Source organism: Vanacampus margaritifer, chromosome 16 (genome assembly GCF_051991255.1).
Source record: "Vanacampus margaritifer isolate UIUO_Vmar chromosome 16, RoL_Vmar_1.0, whole genome shotgun sequence".
NCBI classification, from domain to species: Eukaryota; Metazoa; Chordata; class Actinopteri; order Syngnathiformes; family Syngnathidae; genus Vanacampus; species Vanacampus margaritifer.
Genome location: NC_135447.1, coordinates 17,086,172 through 17,105,318, shown reverse-complemented (window position 1 = coordinate 17,105,318; position 19,147 = coordinate 17,086,172). Strand labels below are relative to the sequence as shown.

Sequence of the window (19,147 nt, the reverse complement as noted above, 5' to 3'; positions counted from 1 at the left end):
CAAAAGGTGTGGTTACTTGGACTATAAATGAGCAAAGTTAAATCCAATTATTACCACAAAGGAACACATGAACAAGAGATTGCAACATATCCACTATAATCTTCATGTGTGTGGGAGAGAGATTGAGAAAGAGTGCAAAAGACAAAAGAAAGAATAAAGTAAAAGGGTGATGTGAAATATATTCAATAAACAGCAATTGTACTGCATACGAGTTAATGGTTGGACTGGGGGATCTGCACCTTTGAGCCATTTTTTGAGATAATGACTTCAACTGAGCTCTCTCAGAGTGTAATTGTGTATGACTGAAAAATAGCTAAGAGCTAATAATTACATGCACCACCCAGTGAGGACAAGACCAATGATAAGAGAAGCGGAAGGTTGGAGGTGGGAGACAAGGAGTAAGGGGGGGGGTCTTAATTGAAAGTAATAAAAGGTAAATACAGAGTAATTTAGATGCAAAAATAAACATCTGTGGGTGTCCACATACATGCGCTCACTACATTTTCACATCTAATGATGGTTAAGAAAAGGGATCCCCAATGCAAGGTGAACAAAAATAATAATAAAAACACTCAAATGCTAGTACAACAAAGACCCTTGTGCTCTAACCCTCACGGCTGACCTGAGACACTGATGCTGATGAGATGCTGGAGCTGCAGCCCTCAGGAGAGATTGGATGGAGATGAGCACGAAGAGGAGGAGAAGCTGCCAAGAAAAAAGGAAAAGAGCAGCACATGGACAGGGGACAGGAGGGGGAGGAAGGTAATCATAATGATAAAAGACAAAGAAACGGCTGTGTGTGCAGAAAAATAAAAGACTGGTGGTGAAGGGTAATGACTAATTTTAATTAAAATATACTTTTCAAGGCAGATGTAGTATTGAGGTAAGGTCTACCCAAATGGAAGGCAAAGTTTAGGCAGGAAAAACTCAAACACAGGTCTATTCTCAGAAAAAGAAACCAAAAATCTGAGTAGCTGAGTAGCAAACAAACTTATAGCAGTAAAAGCTGTGCTTGGTCATACGGGGGCCATTTTTGGTTTACGTTCCAAGTGTGTTACCGTGTGAGGCATTTGCTCTAGACCTTATCTTCAATGTAGAGCAGAAACCCCCTATGTCCATATTTGGTCAAGTTAATATTTTTTCACAAATTAATAGTATTGGTCATGTGGGTGTTATGTTATTGGAATTCTTTATTCTTATTTATCATAGCACTTTATTCTCCTCACTTCTTTGCCATGAAACACCTTCCACATAATACTTCCGATTTATACCATTCAAATTACAACTTGGTTAAAAAATTCCCGCCTCTTCTGGTACTTATCGTCTATTTCCAGATTACTTACAGTATTCACACAATTTAACTCAATATTCACTACAATTACATACAATGTCACAGACTCTTCTATGGCACCAATGGCCCAGTGGCTAATTAAGCAGAGCCTTGACTGGTAAACAGGAGGCTGGCTGATGGTTCGAATCAGACCTTAGACAGATTGCAGTTCGTCTTCTTTTTATTCATTTATCTTTCAACTACAATTAATAATTGGTCATTTTAAGATTATTTATCTTTCAATTTATTTCATAAGCATTCATCTTAACGTTCAGCTATTAGCATTAAGCTATTAGCATTCAGCTTTCAGCATTCCTACGCAATTTCTGCAGAAATTGCACTTTGTCTAGTTAAAAGAAATTATTGACCAATCTAAAGTTGAAAATGGCTTGCTCTGATGTTATGTTAATGGTTGAACAAACATGCCATTTTGGGGGTCTCCTGATTTTGTCTGTACAAGGTTTCGGTCCGACGCCAACTTTATGATCATACATCTGTGAATCATGGTAGAGGTAGTGGCTGGCTGCTTCTGGAATGGGCTCACTCAGCTTTATTCATGATGCAACTGAGGGTATCAACAGAATGAATTCTGAACTCCACAAAAGCATTTTGTCAGGCAATTCACAGAAAAATACATGCAAACTAATCAGAGAAGCTTCATCACGCAACAAGAAAATGACCCAAAACAAACTGCCAATACAATAAAGCACTTCATCAAGGGAAAGAAATGGAAGGTCTTAAGCTTAATTTATGCTTGACAAGGTCCGCACGGCGAAACAATGTCATTTCAGCAACCACGCCCCTCCATGCAGCATTAACAGTGCCCACATTTTCCACACAGCGCACCTATGAGAATTTGTAGGCTACGCGGAGCCGACAAAGTGAAAGCGTTAAATGATTAATTAATCACAAAAAATAATAGCATTAATCATTTATTAACAGAGGATAATCGCAATTAATTTTGATATAGATTATAGATTATCCTTCAGCGTGACAGTAGATGGCTACGTTTAAGGTAGCACAGGTTGTGTTTGAGCAATAAACATAATTACATGCATTAAAGTAAAGCATTTAATAAATGTATGCATATCACGTTTAGAATATTTGTTCATGTCAAAATATTGGGGTCATTTTTTTCCCATTTTAAATTATGCAAGAAATTAACTGATAAAAAAAAGAGACGGATGAGCAAGTGCGGTGGAACAAAAAATGCTGAAGACGTCCTCATAGCATTAAATGTAAAAATAATTTACACCTAACTTTTCAAAGCTCTTCAAATTTGGCGAGAAAAAAATGTTGATAAAAAAAAAAAAAAAATATATATATATATATATATATATATATATATATATATATATATATATATATATATATATATACATACACACACACACACACACAAACACATATATGGACAGATTCAGGTCTACAAAATATCCAGTTGTGCAATGACTAATTATATTGCATGTTCTTTTTCTCATTCAAGGCCATTGTGTTTAACGTAGAAATTCTGTGACGGAAAGAACAAGGCAGTCCTTTTAAAATACTTCCTCTCAAGGGAACATGAATGTCCTTGTGCAGCATGGGCTTAAGAGATTCATTCCCAAATCTGAGAGCATCTCCGTATAAATAAATTACAATACAATGTTCATGCTTTATATTTAATGAAGACTTTTATCTGGTGCCTCAACACTCAATTGTCATTTATTGTTTGCCCCGTGAAGGTAAATGCTCACATTCTGTTTACATTTACTTCAGAGTACAGCTTTAGACATAGACAATAAAGATTATTACAAGTATTAATTTTGTCAATGTAGGAGATAAACATAGTGCCTCTAACATCAAGAGTGGGACACTAAATTGTAGATTGCACTTTATTTTTTATTTTCTACAAATGCCGTACAGATGTAATATGTGTCTTAAGACAGAATTAGAAATGTATTCCTTTTAGGATACATGTGGCAGCCGTGGCTCAGGGTGTAGAGGCGGTCGTTTCGTAATCAGAAGGTTGGCTGTTTGATCCCCCTAAGTCATGTGTCGTTGTGTCCTTGGGCAAGGCACTTCACACACATTGCCTCTAGTGCTACTCACACTGGTGTATGGAAGGTGCGAATGTTTGGTGGTGGTCGGAGGGGCTGTAAGCGCACACTGGCAGCCACACTTCCATCAGCTTGCCCTAGGGCAGCTGTGGCTACTTAAGTAGCTTGCCGACACCACAGTGTGAATGTGTGAGTGCATGAATATTGTATCCATTGCAAAGAGTCTTTGAGTTTCAAGAAAGAAAAGCACTATATGAATCTGATGCATTATTATTATTATTATGTGCACTGTTAACACATCAAATCAAAGTTTGGCCCAGGTAATTTAATACACCCAAATCCAACTTTTTTGTGTCTCAATTACTTTTCTTTCATTAAATTGCTTTTAATTATTGCCAAAATACTCCCGAACACTCCTTACAACCACATCAAAACCACACTCGTTCAAGACAATACACATGTATGCATTTCCCGTGTACACACATACACACACACACACACACAAACAAAAGTATTTAATTTCTCTATCAATTAATATGTGAAAGGTGATCAGAATGGAATGCAAATGTTACTATGGTAAAATAAAAAAACGTATTACAAGATATTTGATATATTTTTTTCTTTTTCTTTTTTTTTGATGCAGTAGATTAGTATTTAAAAACCTTATAGGTCCATCAAATTTTATGCAAGTGTTTCTTTCTAGTTTTGCCTCAGTGAGATCACCAGGGCAGCTCAGATGCCCTAAAGGTGTTTGCTTAATAGCCTGGTTATAATGACTTTTTCCACATTGTTGCTTGCTGCCAGCGTCCCCTCACACACAATGTCTGAGTTAAGCCACTCAATTACTGTGTACTTCTGTCTACTGCTGCTAATCTTGATTTGATGTATGTGCTATTAATGTATTGCTGCTTGAAAAAGCACACTAATGTGTGCCTATATACAAGTACTCTATGCAGTATATGCTCATTTTCACGCACTCATTCACTGTGTAATAGTAACTGTAAACAGTAAAGGTTATATTAAGTATCATCATATCTTATCAGGGCTGCTCAGTGAAGTAGTGGAGGGATGCACTTATTGGATTTTAGTGAAACCGTTATACTTTCTCTATTGTTTTAATTCTGAGCTGTAATATTACTGTTAACTATAGCACACACCTAATTGAAGGCCAGTAGAACCCTGTGAATTATCCTGGCCAAGAGCAAATAAAGGTGATGATGATGATAATAACTGTTTTTCATTTAAGTGCATGCAATTGAGGTCAAGGTGACCGCTGGCCTTTTAAACTGTAATCAACTTTTATGATATTTTAGCACATTTACAAACCATTTTTGTTAAAATTGGGCCTCTTTGAAGAATCCGTCATTAACAAATATACATTAGTATATAAAAAAACAACAAAAAACAGGTTTTTGGTTAATGCTCATGTGCAAGATGCCCCATGATTACAACCTGACCAAAATAAAGATAATATTTTAATTGTGACAACTAATTTGCTTTGAAATTATGGCACAATATTTTCAGCACAGTATTCATTTACACAAAAATATTAATTGAACATAGCAGAATGAAAGTTATGCATGTATGTATTCATTGCATCTCTATTTTTGGCATATGCAAGAACACCAATTACATACGTATTCTTGGTTTATAGTTATCGTAATGTGTTGTAGATGTGGCTTGCCCATATCATTAGCTGCTCTGTGACACCAAACGCTAATTAACGCAATGTTTTCCTGTCTTGTGAAATGACTCAGAGAAAGTCCTTTTGTGGAACAAAGTTCATTTACAGTGTTACACACTGCCCTCTGATATAACAGGTCAGGGAAACTAAAAGGAAAATGCTATAAAAACAAATTGTTTTATGACGATATGACAATGATTAATGAGCTGGCCAAAAAGTTCAAGAAGGAATCCAGGATTATGTCAACGTGCCTGATGTCATAAGTACATCAGGCTTTCACCCCATCCCCCACCTAAATACCTCAAGTAAGAGTAATTGAACACAGCCTATCTTGTCTAAGCCAGTGCCCTCAATTCCCGTCTGTCATGGGCTTTATTAACTTTTTTGATGGACAGGTCGAAGGGATGTAAGGTGGTAGTTGTTGTTGACTTCTGGTTGCAACATCTGTCCAAAGCACAGGCAGTTTGGATCATTTGCTTATCCACCAATTATGTTCGCAGTGAGCAAAAAGCATGTCACATTTAATAATGTAACAACAGTTGTATTGTTAAGAGGGTAAACAGTCAAATCATTTTTAGCATTGAGCATTTTGGATTTGACTTATTTACCTTTCCTGAGCTGTCACCTTATCTTAGTAGAGGGTTTGTGTGTTCCAAAGATCCTGAGAGCTACGTTGTCTGGAGCTTTATGCCCCTGGCAGGGTCCCCCATGGCAAACAGTGATGGCTCAGACAAAGCATGGCTCAAAAGACCCCTAAGATGAATAAGAATAATGGAATACATTTTCCCTTGCTCGGACGTGGGTCACCGGGACCAGGCCTGGAGGTGAGCCTGCACCCATGGGGCTTGACTGGGCTCAGCCCGAAAAGACAACATGGATTCCCGTCTCATGAGCAGGGCTCCACACTAACTTTTGCACTGGTAGCACTGGTGCTACCAACTTTTTCAGCTGGTCACACCCTTTTGGGGGAGAGATACAACATGACCATACAGTATTTGCTCATGTATAGTCTCACTTTGCATAGCGTAGTTTCAGATGACGTAAAGATTGACCGTGACACACAAAAAAAAGCTTGACAGCGACTCGATATACAGTTGTAAAACATTTTACTGCAACAAGATTTGTCTGCATTATGGGTCAATTATTTCATATAACTATTAAAATAGGCTATGTTTTGATGAACTTTAGTTTGTGCAATGCAGAGGGGCCAGCTCTTAACCTGCCTTAGTCAAATCTGGCCCTTCAACATTACTTTGGATTAGGTCATCCGATGCAGTGTTTCACAATCAGGAGTATGTGAGCACATAGCAGGTGATATATGGAAACTCAGGTGACTGATTAAAATAAAATAAAACGGCTACACTATGACTGACTCAGTATTATTCTTGTTCAATGTTTTGTTTAATGCATTTTTAAAGGGGACTATTGTAAAGGAATTTTTGATGGTAAATGTTATAAGAATTATATATATAAAACAACAGCTGGTCTATTCTTTATTTTGATTTATTGACATACCAACAACTAGAATGGAGGATGGAAGCCTACTAGATGATTAGGTATTGTAAACAGAAGTGACTAGTTGGACCATTGATTGTAATCAAGTAAAAAAAACAACAACAACAAAAGTGATTTCACACGCATCATTCTTCTTAATGTATGCTAGCTTTTATAGATTGATAGAAAGCCTAAATTGTTTAGATGTTTGCAATTATTAACGGCTAATGCATTGATGTACTTTTTTTTTGTCAGAGTTTGAAATGTCCGACAGTATTTGAATGCAGCTGCAGTTCGGCTTGTCAATGTAGTTCCGGTTAGCGACTAGTTGCGAACGCCGGAGACTTGTGTTGTATCATACAATGGCTGACTAATTAACAGACTGATTAACTTTCTTAGTGTCTTTAATTAAATATAATCTTGAGGTGGCGTCGTGTTCATGTTTGAAGTCGACAGTTGCGTGAGGATGAGTCAAGCTGGCCACCTTTATACGCTTTGAGGCGCTGCGTGGGTCAATTTCAAAATGCAAATAACAAGGCAATTGCGTCGACATCAATGCATTTCATGGAAGGCTTTTATTTTTAAATTGGCCTACGCAGCGCGTTTCGCGGGCAACATACTTACGACGGGAGTCCCCAACCGTGGCGTTTGATGCACGGCCGTTGCACCACTCATTTAGACATGCACTCACGCCGTGCGACTGGATTAATTTTTCACCAGCACAGGCTATCCAGTTGGCCGCATTTGCGGCTGAAATGGTCGCAGTCTCGAGCCCTAATGAGCCATAGGGGTTGGGTGCAATGAAAGTGAGACCTGCAAGGGTTTGATTGGGAGGACCGTTCCCCTCAATCAGAACCCGAACAGTCTTCCGAACTCGTCACAGATTATCTATAACAACCACCACATTCAAACACAAGGGTATTCATATGTGCACTTGGCACCAGGAAATGCTAGGCCGCAGTTTGGTGATTGACTTTGTCGTATCATCAAACTTGCAGTCACATGTCTTGGACACTAGCGTGAAGAGAGAGGCGGATCTGCCAATTTATCACCACATCGTCACAGAGTCCTCTGTGAAAAAGATTTTCAACTCGCAACCGACAGGAGCTGTGGCCGCAAGGTGGTCTGTGCCTGTTGAGGCGGCAATCCCTAAATCCCTGAGCTACTCACACTTGAAGGTGTAACATTAACTATCTCAAATTATTATGCTAAGAACTAAAGTATATTAGTTACTCAAAATCTGATATGTGTTGCCTGTTAGGTTAATGTCATTCTGAAGGCTGGCAGGAAAGATTTTTTCTACTGCTGCTAATCTTGATTTGATGTATGTGCTATTAATGTATTGCTGCTTGAAAAAGCACACTAATGTGCGCCTATATACAAGTACTCTATGCAGTATATGCTCATTTTCACGCACTCATTCACTGTGTAATAGTAACTGTAAACAGTAAAGGTTATATTAAGTATCATCATATCTTATCAGGGCTGCTCAGTGAAGTAGTGGAGGGATACACTTATTGGATTTTAGTGAAACCGTTATACTTTCTCTATTGTTTTAATTCTGAGCTGTAATATTACTGTTAACTACAGCACACACCTAATTGAAGGCCAGTAGAACCCTGTGAATTATCCTGGCCAAGAGCAAATAAAGGTGATGATGATGATAATAACTGTTTTTCCTTTAAGTGCATGCAATTGAGGTCAAGGTGACCGCTGGCCTTTTAAACTGTAATCAACTTTTATGATATTTTAGCACATTTACAAACCATTTTTGTTAAAATTGGGCCTCTTTGAAGAATCCGTCATTAACAAATATACCTTAGTATATAAAAAAACAACAAAAAACAGGTTTTTGGTTAATGCTCATGTGCAAGATGCCCCATGATTACAACCTGACCAAAATAAAGATAATATTTTAATTGTGACAACTAATTTGCTTTGAAATTATGGCACAATATTTTCAGCACAGTATTCATTTACACAAAAATATTAATTGAACATAGCAGAATGAAAGTTATGCATGTATGTATTCATTGCATCTCTATTTGAGACCTGCAAGGGTTTGATTGGGAGGACCGTTCCCCTCAATCAGAACCCGAACAGTCTTCCGAACTCGTCACTCGTTAATGTCATTCTGAAGGCTGGCAGGAAAGATTTTTTGAAAGCAACCCGACAAGCCAAGTGAGGTCCCTGTTGGTGTAAATAGTTATACGCTAAAGCAGTGTTTTTCAACCCTGGTCATGATCCTGCCTGTTTTCTATGTCTTCCTATGCCAATGCAGCTGATTCCAATGACAGGTCATCAGCAAGATTTGGAGAAGCCTGATAACGATCCTAAGGTGTGTTGGAATAGGGAGACATGGAAAACAGGCTGGATAGTGTGCCCTGAGGACCAGGGTTGAGAGACACTGAGCTAGTATTGTCAAAGCAGAGTCACACACAACGTGTGTAGTCTAGTAGTAAGTGTATGCAATTCAGCAGCAGATTAGTATTAACTTTGGCTCAAGATGTATTTTCTGTAAAACAGTGTGCATTGTATTTATTTTGGATTGACAAAGAATTTTGATGAAGTGAGCTATTGCATTATTAGTCAAATAAATAATTCAACAACAGACAAAAATAAATTTCTGCTGATATCTAATCAAATTTTCAGGCATGATAGTATATATATATATATATATATATATATATATATATATATATATATATATATATATATATATATATATATATATATATATTAAATAGATAAATAAATTAAAAACAGAAGGACAGCAAAAAAAGAAAGAGGAAGATAGGTAAGTGTGTGTGTCTTTAAGAGAGTGCCTAGGCCAGAGCCCAGTGATGGGAAAGCCAAGTAGCAACTTTCTCATGACCCCTAAAAGAGACCTTTTTACTTCTGACTCCATGGATGGAGATGGGATGTCCCAGCAAAGGGACAGTCATCAACACCAAATTCCCACACACCAAACACATGCACACACACACACACATTACATATAACTCCTAGTGGGGACATCCCATTGACATAATGCATTTCCTAGCCCCTTACCCCAAACTTAACCATCATAACTGATTGCCTAATCTTAACCCTTACCCTAACCCCAACCAAAAGCCAATTCAAACCTTAACTCTAAAACCAAGTCTTGGCCCTAAAAAAGAGGTCTTGAGTTGTGAGGACTAGCCAAAATGTCCCCACAAAACACCTGTGGTCCCTACAATGACAGTAAAAATATTTTTGTATGGACAGTTCTGTACTTCAATGAGTCCTAATTAAATCCTTAATTTAACTGAAGTGTAAATTTGATCAATTGCACAATGTTAAATGGTTGAGCTGAAAATGCTTTTTTTAGGTTAAAAAAAAAAAACTCTTCAGGAGGATTCTGCTAATCTGCTAATACCGCGCCATGTTTCCCATTTCTTATAATTATATCATTAATCCAGTAAATGGGAGTTAAATTAAGGTGATAAAATTAGAGTAAGGTATTTAAGCCCAAGATAATTGCAAAAAAATGCAATATAATGAGGATTTAGAAATATTTTTGAACTAGTGAAGAATGTGACTGCAAGGATGAACCTGCACTACTAATCTCCCTGCAGGTACTTGTCCTCCTTGGCCTTATGCACAGTGCTGATGAGTATAAATACAAAGGATTACAAGAGGCACTGGCACGTGAGTCCATTTTTGAACAGTAAACTGCCCCACGGAGGAGGAAAAAGCGCAGTTGTATTTCCGTGTCATTACGTATGTAACAATAAATCCCACAATCCTTTCTCAAATCAAAATTGCACCAGTTGCTGGGGACACACATGAGGACTGCGGGCTTCAAACAGACATAATCCCAGCTCAAAGTGGAAAGGGGCTTTGCTACACATCCATTTAGCATTATTCTAAGAAATAGGCAATTAGCGATAAGGCCATAGTTGGAAACATTTATTCCATGACCTTTCCTGTTGCAGCCTTCACATCATCGAATATGTTCAATGATTTATTGTTGCCAGGAAAGTAACAGAGAGAGAAAAACGTGAAACCAGATGTTTTCAACTTGTCGTAGAATGAAAGCATGACAAGTAGGCGTTTTAAGTTAGACTGGGTGAGGGATCAGTGTCCTACAAGTGTGTTTAGAATAATACATAAAGCTAAAAATAACTTGCAACCCCCTCACTCTCACTACTAAATCACTGAGGGTTGCCATAGAAAATCTGCAGTGGAAACGTAGCTTTGCCCTCCTCATCCCAATGGAGCCTTTGAAGCTTGTGCGGATTGACCTTGTTAAATAAGTCAAGTCCATTGTGGGACCCACCTGGAAAACAAATGAAGATGTTCTTTTGCCAGATTATCTGACCAGAATTATAATAATGCAATAGTTAATCGGAAGGGGTTTGGGCCAGGAATCAACTATACCAGGGGTCAGCAGCAATTTTTACTGTCAAAAGAGACATTTTAGGCCAAATAAATAACAAAACAAAAAAAATCTGTCATGAGGCACAAAACATTTGAACATTGGGATGAACGAAACAGCGTGATAGTGTTAGTCTAATAGTAATGAGGGCCAAAGAGCTAATTAGATCTGCACTATAACAGAAAAATATGCAGCATTCAATACTTTGATATTAATTTTCTTCAAACTTTTGTATTCAGTTTTTGGATTTATTTTTTTCCGAATGTACCTTTTCAGACTTTGTTTTTCATACATTTTTAGACTTTTCTGCTGTACTGTCAAATGTCTTACTTTTTGGGCAATTTTATGGTAATTTTTGGGATTTCTTCTTTTGTTTTTGGACATTTTATAGGTACTTTTTCAACATTTTCTTTTCTGCCTTTTTCATTCAATTCTTTGACATTATTGGCAATTTCATAGACAATTAATGATAATTTGTCTCTCTTTTTCTAACAATTTAAACAATTTGGACCCTGACATTTTTAAAATATTTAATTATTCATTTTTTTCTAAATCATTAATTAATTTAAAGTATATCTCATCTAAAAATAAAGATAAATAATAAATATGTAAAAAAATATATATTAATTTCTACACATTTTTTTTTAGAGATCCACAGGGAGCCACAGGAGAGGGACAAAAGAGCCACATGTGGCTCCAGAGCCGCAAGTTGCAGACCCTTAAACTATACAGTTAAGCTATGTCCCGCTGCAAGTTGCAATGGAACCTAAATTTAACGAACCTGGAACCAATGGCCTCTAGCTTTAACAGAAAGAAAACATTGTCTAGTCGACTGAAAACAGCCCTTTGTACAGTAGTTGAGTCAAAGTTTGTGAGTTCCACAACTGGCTGCTGTTTCTGGCGATGTGGCGGAATCAACAGACAGAGACCGGTGCATGCATTTCCTTACGGGTTGGGCCGCCGTTACAGATGACAGACATCCAGGACAGACAACAGCAGGCTAACAGATGTGCCTACGTGAGGAGACTGGCGGCCATGTAGGCCGGGGCGACAGTCAAAGGTAACAGTGGAATGCTTGGAGATTATTGAGCATCGGCGAGGACAGACGACTCTAAATGAGCGTGTCATATCTACCAATTCTATGGCAGCTGTTTAATAGAGCAAGCTCTCTCATCTTGTAGTATGTGTACATGGATTCTAACATTTTTGGTACAGTATATAGTTCCACTTCAACCCGAGTACAACATAGCGAGAATTTTTTAAATCGGATGAAATGTTTCAGAGAAATGTAGCTTTTTGTGTGGGGGAAAATTACCTTTTTAAAGAAACATTTTTGTGATGTCACTTTTAGAACATGTGGTAAAAAAAAGAAAAGAAAAAAAAACTTTAAATTTTAGTCAATCGGTATAGGTTTCTCAACATTCTCCTCATTTCATTTTCGTTTGTCTTCTACTCAAGGAGCTCTCTTCTCCGATTGGCTGACAAGTTTCAGTTAAAAATATTCACCAATTTTTTTAGACCTCAAGGCCAAAATCAGCGTCATGTTTCAAATGCTGACACTAACAAGGTTACGTTTAACTTAACTTAACTTAACAACTTAACATAACTTTTTTTTTCTGAATGTATTTGTTATAAGGGGATTTTAGAGGCATTTGAAGTGCGCAGTCCATGTTTTTGAGAACATTCCACAAAAATGGTGCCCACTTGTCACATTGCTTATTAAACAGTCTCAAGCTTCTTCTTTTTTTGTTTTTTTTTTACAAAACTTTCTTACTATACTGAGCATTTTTAGAGTACACCGGCATATTAGGAACAAAATAAATATTTTTTTTTAGAAAGTGGGGGCAATGTTTCAAGAAAAAAAAATTGCCACTTTTAAAAGGGACAAATTTGCGGGAAAAAACTTGTAAATTTGCGACTTTATAAAGTTAAGCATTTGCACTTTGAAGTCGCCTCATTCCACACTCTGAGGATCAAGCATTTAAGTTAATTTGTTAAAATGTACTGTATATTTACTTGTACATTTATGTTTCCAGAATTATTATTTACACATTCATAGTCAGCTGATGGGGGATCAGGAAGTGTTGTCGCCATGACGAGTAAAGTTTAAATTAAGAATGAATCTGTTTCCATTCTGCCTTTTCATTTTATAAACAGTGTCCCATTAACCACCAACGAATCCTCACATTAGACTACAGCTACGCTGCGTGTATTTGTCGCAAGTTTATGAGTTTTTTTTCTTGCAAATTTGCCACTTTTTAACTCGCAAATTTGCGAGTTTTTATCTCACAAATTTGCCACTTTATGAGGTGGCAAATTTTTGAGTTTTTTCTCATAAAATTACTTTAATTTACTAAAATAACTTTTAATTAATTAAGTACTACTGTACTGAGCATTTTTAGATCCACGAAAACAGTACAAAGCAATAAATTTTGTACTGTATAGTGTGTTTTTAGTCCATGAAAAAAATACTTCAATTTAATGGATAATTGGCTGAGACAGACGACCCCTCAACCCTATTAGTTTGTTAAATTAAGCTTCCGCTGAAAGTGTATATGTTGAGGTAAACATTTTCGCATCACACTGTTAATGCTAATTTTGGGAGTTGGGGTTTGTCTAAATTGCCATCTTTATAGGGGGCATGTTTAATACAATAAATATCATTTAATAATTAGGAATTTGCGATTGACTGGTGACCCAAGGTCAATTGGAAAAAGACACAGGTCAGCTGGAGCCTATGTCAAATGAAGTGGTGTAGATGAATGGATGGATTAAGTGAAAACATTGCCAAACAATTTGCTCAATGGTGTGAATGGTTGCTTGTTTTAACTGTATGTGCCCTGTTATTGGCTGGCGATCAGTCCAAGATGTACCCCACCTCTCACCCAAAGTTCCAGCTCACCTGCGACCCTAATGTTAGGTCAAGCAATACAGAAAATGGATTGATGGATGGATTGTGACTTCACCCAACGGTTTGTAGACTAAAAATTTAAGCTTTGAAGAATTTGTCATCAGGCAGCCATAATAATGCATTTAGAATTTTTATAACAGTCAGTAAACCCTGAATAACAATAACCACAGAGAGTACTAGTAAAAGAGTTTGTGTGTCCCATCTGTCTGACATTCTTCTTGTTTGGCTGCTGAGGTAGCAAGTCCAGGTCCAGATAATAAAAACCCTGCCACAGTTTGGCTTTAGCCCCTGGTGCTAGCTCCCTAGCTAGCTAGCTCCCTAGCAGGTAAACGAGCACAATGGGAGATAGTTAGCTAGAACCTGAGGCTAAAGCCAAACTGTGGCATGCAGTTTTTACTTTCTTGACCTGGATTTGCCACCTCTGTTTGGCTGCATATGTGTAGTCTGCTTCTTTGTGTGGTGTACAACAAAAATGTGAAGATGGGTGTAATCATAATCAGAAAGAAAGAAAAAATATAAAAGAAAACAATGTTCACATGCAGTAAAGTGAGCTATGTTTAGTTAAATTGAAAGGGGTCTCCCACCAATTGATACATCATAACTTCTTAAGGAATTTAGATTATTTCCCATGGATTTTTTCCTGAATGCTAAACAAACAACAAAAACAGTAGATTTCCCAGCATTGTGCAACAAACAAAATGTTAGTAATGTCATGAAAGTGTAATAAAGAAGCCACAGATAGGTATTATACTGTATTCTGTTGGATCATATTCAACAGTCAAAATAGCCAACAATTTTCAGATTTTTGACCAAAACACAAATTGAGGTCTTATCTTTTATGTTGCAGGACATTTGCTCACTTCCTGCTATAATGCACACGTCAACAACAAGGACTTAAGGAGCACTGAGTCTTCCTGTGGCCAAAGACAGCTATTCATTACCGTTTCCTCCATAGATCCTGGCCACTGACTGTGTTCAGGACACACCTGCAGGACAACTGATTGTCAAGGTCAGCGACTGTGACTTCAATTTCCTGTTGTGCTATGATTCTAAATCAAGACCTGCTGGTAAATGGCCAGAGTAATCCCTGAGTAAATTGTGGCTGCAAATAGCCCAGAGGTGATTTATCTAATGGAATCATCATAGTCGAGATAGTTTTCAAGTTGCTTTTTTACGAGATACGCCTCCCTCCATCAGAGGGAGGGGCAAACCAGCATGAGATTGCCGATGTCAGCTCATGAGATTGTTTTGGCAACAGAGTATAAATGGACACAGTGGCTTTACGCAGCCAAGAGAAATTTCAAGGAAAATATGATTTGCCCGATAGCTTTTCTCTCTTACAAGCAACACGAGAGTCACCAGCTTGTCTCTTGAAAGTTCAAACTAATACACACTCAAGCAGAATGAGTGTCCTAGTTATCCCACATGAGAATGGGATGGTTTTGTAAGACAAGTTCATACTACAAGCATTGAGAATTGATGTCAGTGATAATTTAGGGGAGAAAAAAACACTATATTTTTATAACTACGATACATGATTATGAGCATAAACCAACACCTTACATTGGATTTTCTGCTGTTGTTAAAACAGCAGCAGAATCTTTGAAATGACCTTGCCATCCAGTCTCTGGAAAAATAATACCACTTTTACTGTTTGAAGTCATGGGAAAGAAATGTCAGTGAAATATAATGACAAATGATTTCCTGTAACGTGTAAATGATCATTTTGTCAGACGGCACTCTTCAAATTTTGACCAAAATTAATAATTGATGGCTTGTCGTTCCATAAAACATTTGAAAAAAGCTTGAGCATCTGTACCACGTCCCAATTTTTCTAAATCGGAAAGATGACAGGAGAAAAGTAGGCTGCGTGTACTGTATAGTTATCAGGGAAAGTAGGAGTTTTAATACGTTGCTCGAGAGAGAGTGGCAGATGAGCCAATGTTGCAGAAGATATAAAAGGATTATTCATCCCTGGAAGACATAATCATGTATAAAACCCTTTTTCCTGAATCCTGAGAAATATAAACAGGTGTTTTTACCTAAAATACATCCAACAAAAAAAACATTTTCTTGAAATTTTTGTGGTATTGCTTTTTTTTTTTTAAAGATTATGATTAATAACTATATGTGAGTATTAGTCACAGGATAAATAAAATATAGTTACTGTATTAATCTTCATTGGTCTTGAAAAAGAGAACTAATAGTATTTTTCTCACAGACTGTATGGAATTATGTCTGACAGAATCGTATCCTGGCACCCACCAATTTAATTTAAACACATGAAACCACCATGGTATATTTTACATGTGAAAATAAGTATTTTCCCTACCTGACAACCCCCACAGGCAGATAAATGTCAGCACAGTAAATTTCCACGAAGTTCCATCGAATTCCATGTTTCAGGTAGCCCCACTTTCAACTTCTGAGTGTGTCACAGTCCTTCGGGCAGTCTCACTCTCTCTCACTCTCTCTTTTATCTTGTTGGCCTCGGGCACAGCACTCCAGGTGCTTGTCTCTGTCTCCCTGCACAGGTGTCGGCTGGTTAAGGGACACTTCAGGTGAGGAAAAATGGAAGCCACCTTGAGCACCTCAGCTCAGGAATTGTTGTCTCCGACTTTCTGGAAAGGGGGGAGTAAAAAGTGAAAAGTCGATAAGCACCGTCACCACTGGGGAGTCTGCCAAAAATGTGACTCGTACGCGAGACCCCTCTCGAATATGTAGCAACGAGAAACTCGGCAACTATTCATTGACGCGATCTTTACAGTGGGAAGAGAGAAGGGAGAGAGAGAGAGAGAGAGAGAGAGAGAGAGAGAGAGAGAGAGAGAAAGAGAGAGAGAGAGAGAGAGAGAGAGAGAGAGAGGCGAGCGAGCGAAAGGCGCGCTTCAGCCTGTGTCAAGTGTGTGCTGACAAAAGTCGTGCAACTTCCGCTTTCAAAATAAATTCACCTTCTTAAGTTACTCATACACTGCGATACTGAAAACACATTTGCTATTCCACTATAAATGTGACACTCTAACTTAATGGATATCAGTCGATTGAGCAAAGATGTGAAGGCAAACAAAAAAATGTGATCCATCCATCCATTATCTAAACCGCCTATCCTCATGAGGGTAAATAAACATAATACATGTGAAATACACCACAACAAATACATAAATGAATAATAAGACTAAATTAAAAATGTTTTGTAATGAAAAATATACACTACTATACATGTCCAAAAAAATGTTGATATGACTCAGTGTCGATTGGACCTTTACCCCTAAATATGATCACTGCATTGATGTAAATTTGCTGAATTTTTGTATCAGCATCTCATTTTCTCAAGAAAAACTGATTTGTTGTTGACTTACACTGTAACAAATTTCTGTAAAATCTACAATCCAAAAATTACAGCATGATCTTGTTTTTTTTTTTTTTTCATTTTTCAGTATTTAACTGTATACCACCATGTATTATGGGTAAAACAAAGTGCATTGTGGGTAAAAACAAAGTACACTAATTTGCTGTATAATTAGCGGTCAAATACTGTACATTTTTACAGCAACTATGTTTTGGCATGTATATATGTGGATTACATGTAAATACTGTAAAGATTGTCGACTTTTGGCGGGTATCTCTGTAATAGAAGAAGCAAATAGCAGAGCCTGGATTGTCACCGGAGCAAGGACAAGAATTCAGCAAATTAGTGAGCAATAGTTTTAGTGCCCTAGAAAATGTAAGTAAGTAACAGTAATTTATATACAGTAAATACTTGTCAAAAAATAATACAGTAATATACTGTAATATGTTTTCACAGTATAATTAAATGAGATTAAAAAAAAAATTGCCAGTTATTTCTTGTAAATTCTACAGTCAATTCGTTACAGTGTAGCTGCTGGCACTTACTATGTTTGCACTTACAATTGTTACAAGTTCCTCACACGTTGTCCCGTTTTTGCTTAAAAATAAAGAACTGAATGAATTAATGGATTTAATCGAAAGAGCAAATCAACAGTGTTTCCCAATCGACAATCTATTGCGTGAAGGAGTATGGGCCTAAAAGCAGAGATTCAAACTGGACTCTGCTCAGCTTGACGTGAATTCCTAGGTGAGCCCCCTACCCCCAGCCATTGTAAAAATATTAACAGACCTGTGGTCGCAGAAGTGGTCAGATTGCTTTTATTTCATTTTTCTAAGGTTGCCCTGTTGCCTGGCAACAGAGGTGAAGCTAATGCAAGGGGATTGCTCAATTATGAAAGGTGAATAAAGGTTATTCTTGTGAATAAATCCAAGGAAACAAGGGTTAGTCTGTTTGAAGGTAACATTATATTTGTTTTGGGACTGTAAATGGCAACTCGACCCCTAAATATTTTACAGGATGTAAATTGTAAAACATGTAAGTATATACTGAATTACCAAGTACAGTGTTTGATTTGTGTGGCACCTGCTTTGCCTAAATTAATTGAGAAAAAAGTGTGTTTTCATGTGTTTGTCAACACACAGTCAACTTTCCTTTGATCTATAACTGCGTCAACAGCAAAATGTATGTATGAAGGAATTAGCTATATGCTAACTAGATATATGCTAGCTATATTACCTTATGCCATGTTTTTTTTAAACTGTTAGCCTAAAGTAAAACTCCAATCCTCTGATTCACGCATATTGCAGGTAGACAGTAAAAGCTATTTCCTTACCTACAGCAAGTGTGTAGTGTTGGCAGAGTGGTTCTATGCAGCAATATATTGAGTCCGATTACTTCCAGCATCAACAAACCAATAATACAATATAATGATGGAGAGGTAACTATGTTGAGTTGACTTATTCACACAGACTAGCTCTTCCCACAGCGTAAAATAAGTAATAACTTTTATCACAAAGGAACATCAAAGGAACACTTTACTTCAAAAAGATGCAAGGTGAATGCCCCACCCAGTTGCATGCCCGGGTACGCCCACAAAGAGATGCTACAGTTGCTTGTTTATTTTCAAACTAGCTTGTAGCAGACGTAAGTGATGACATCTCTGATCCACTAGTGAAAGGAGACTTTGAATCGCTCCTATAATTGCTTCAAACAACAAAGCCAAGCATGTACAAATAGAGAAAAAACGATTTTGTATTATTGTTAATGTTCAGAGGTGGCAAATCCAGGTCCAGAAAGTAAAAACCCTGCCACAGTTTGCCTTTAGCCCCTGATGCTAGCTAGCTAGCTCCTTAGCAGGTAAACAAGAATCATGGGAGCTAGCTAGCACCTGGGGCTAAAGTCAAACTGTGGCAGCCTTTTTATTTTCTGGACCTGGATTTG

At 37.4% G+C, this 19,147-nt stretch overlaps 1 protein-coding gene across 1 annotated transcript in view; it reads right to left on the bottom strand.

The window, feature by feature from the left end:
• esama (endothelial cell adhesion molecule a) overlaps positions 1-18,675 on the bottom strand; it is a 71,865-nt gene extending 53,190 nt beyond the window's left edge. Inside the window, exons 1-2 of the mRNA XM_077547635.1 lie at positions 18,540-18,675; positions 16,193-16,481 (exon numbers count right to left, since the gene is read on the bottom strand). Coding sequence (XP_077403761.1) covers positions 16,193-16,259 — 67 coding nt within the window. The 5' untranslated portion in view covers positions 16,260-16,481; positions 18,540-18,675. The remainder of the gene's footprint in view (positions 1-16,192; positions 16,482-18,539) is intronic.
• Positions 18,676-19,147: the final 472 nt, after the last annotated feature.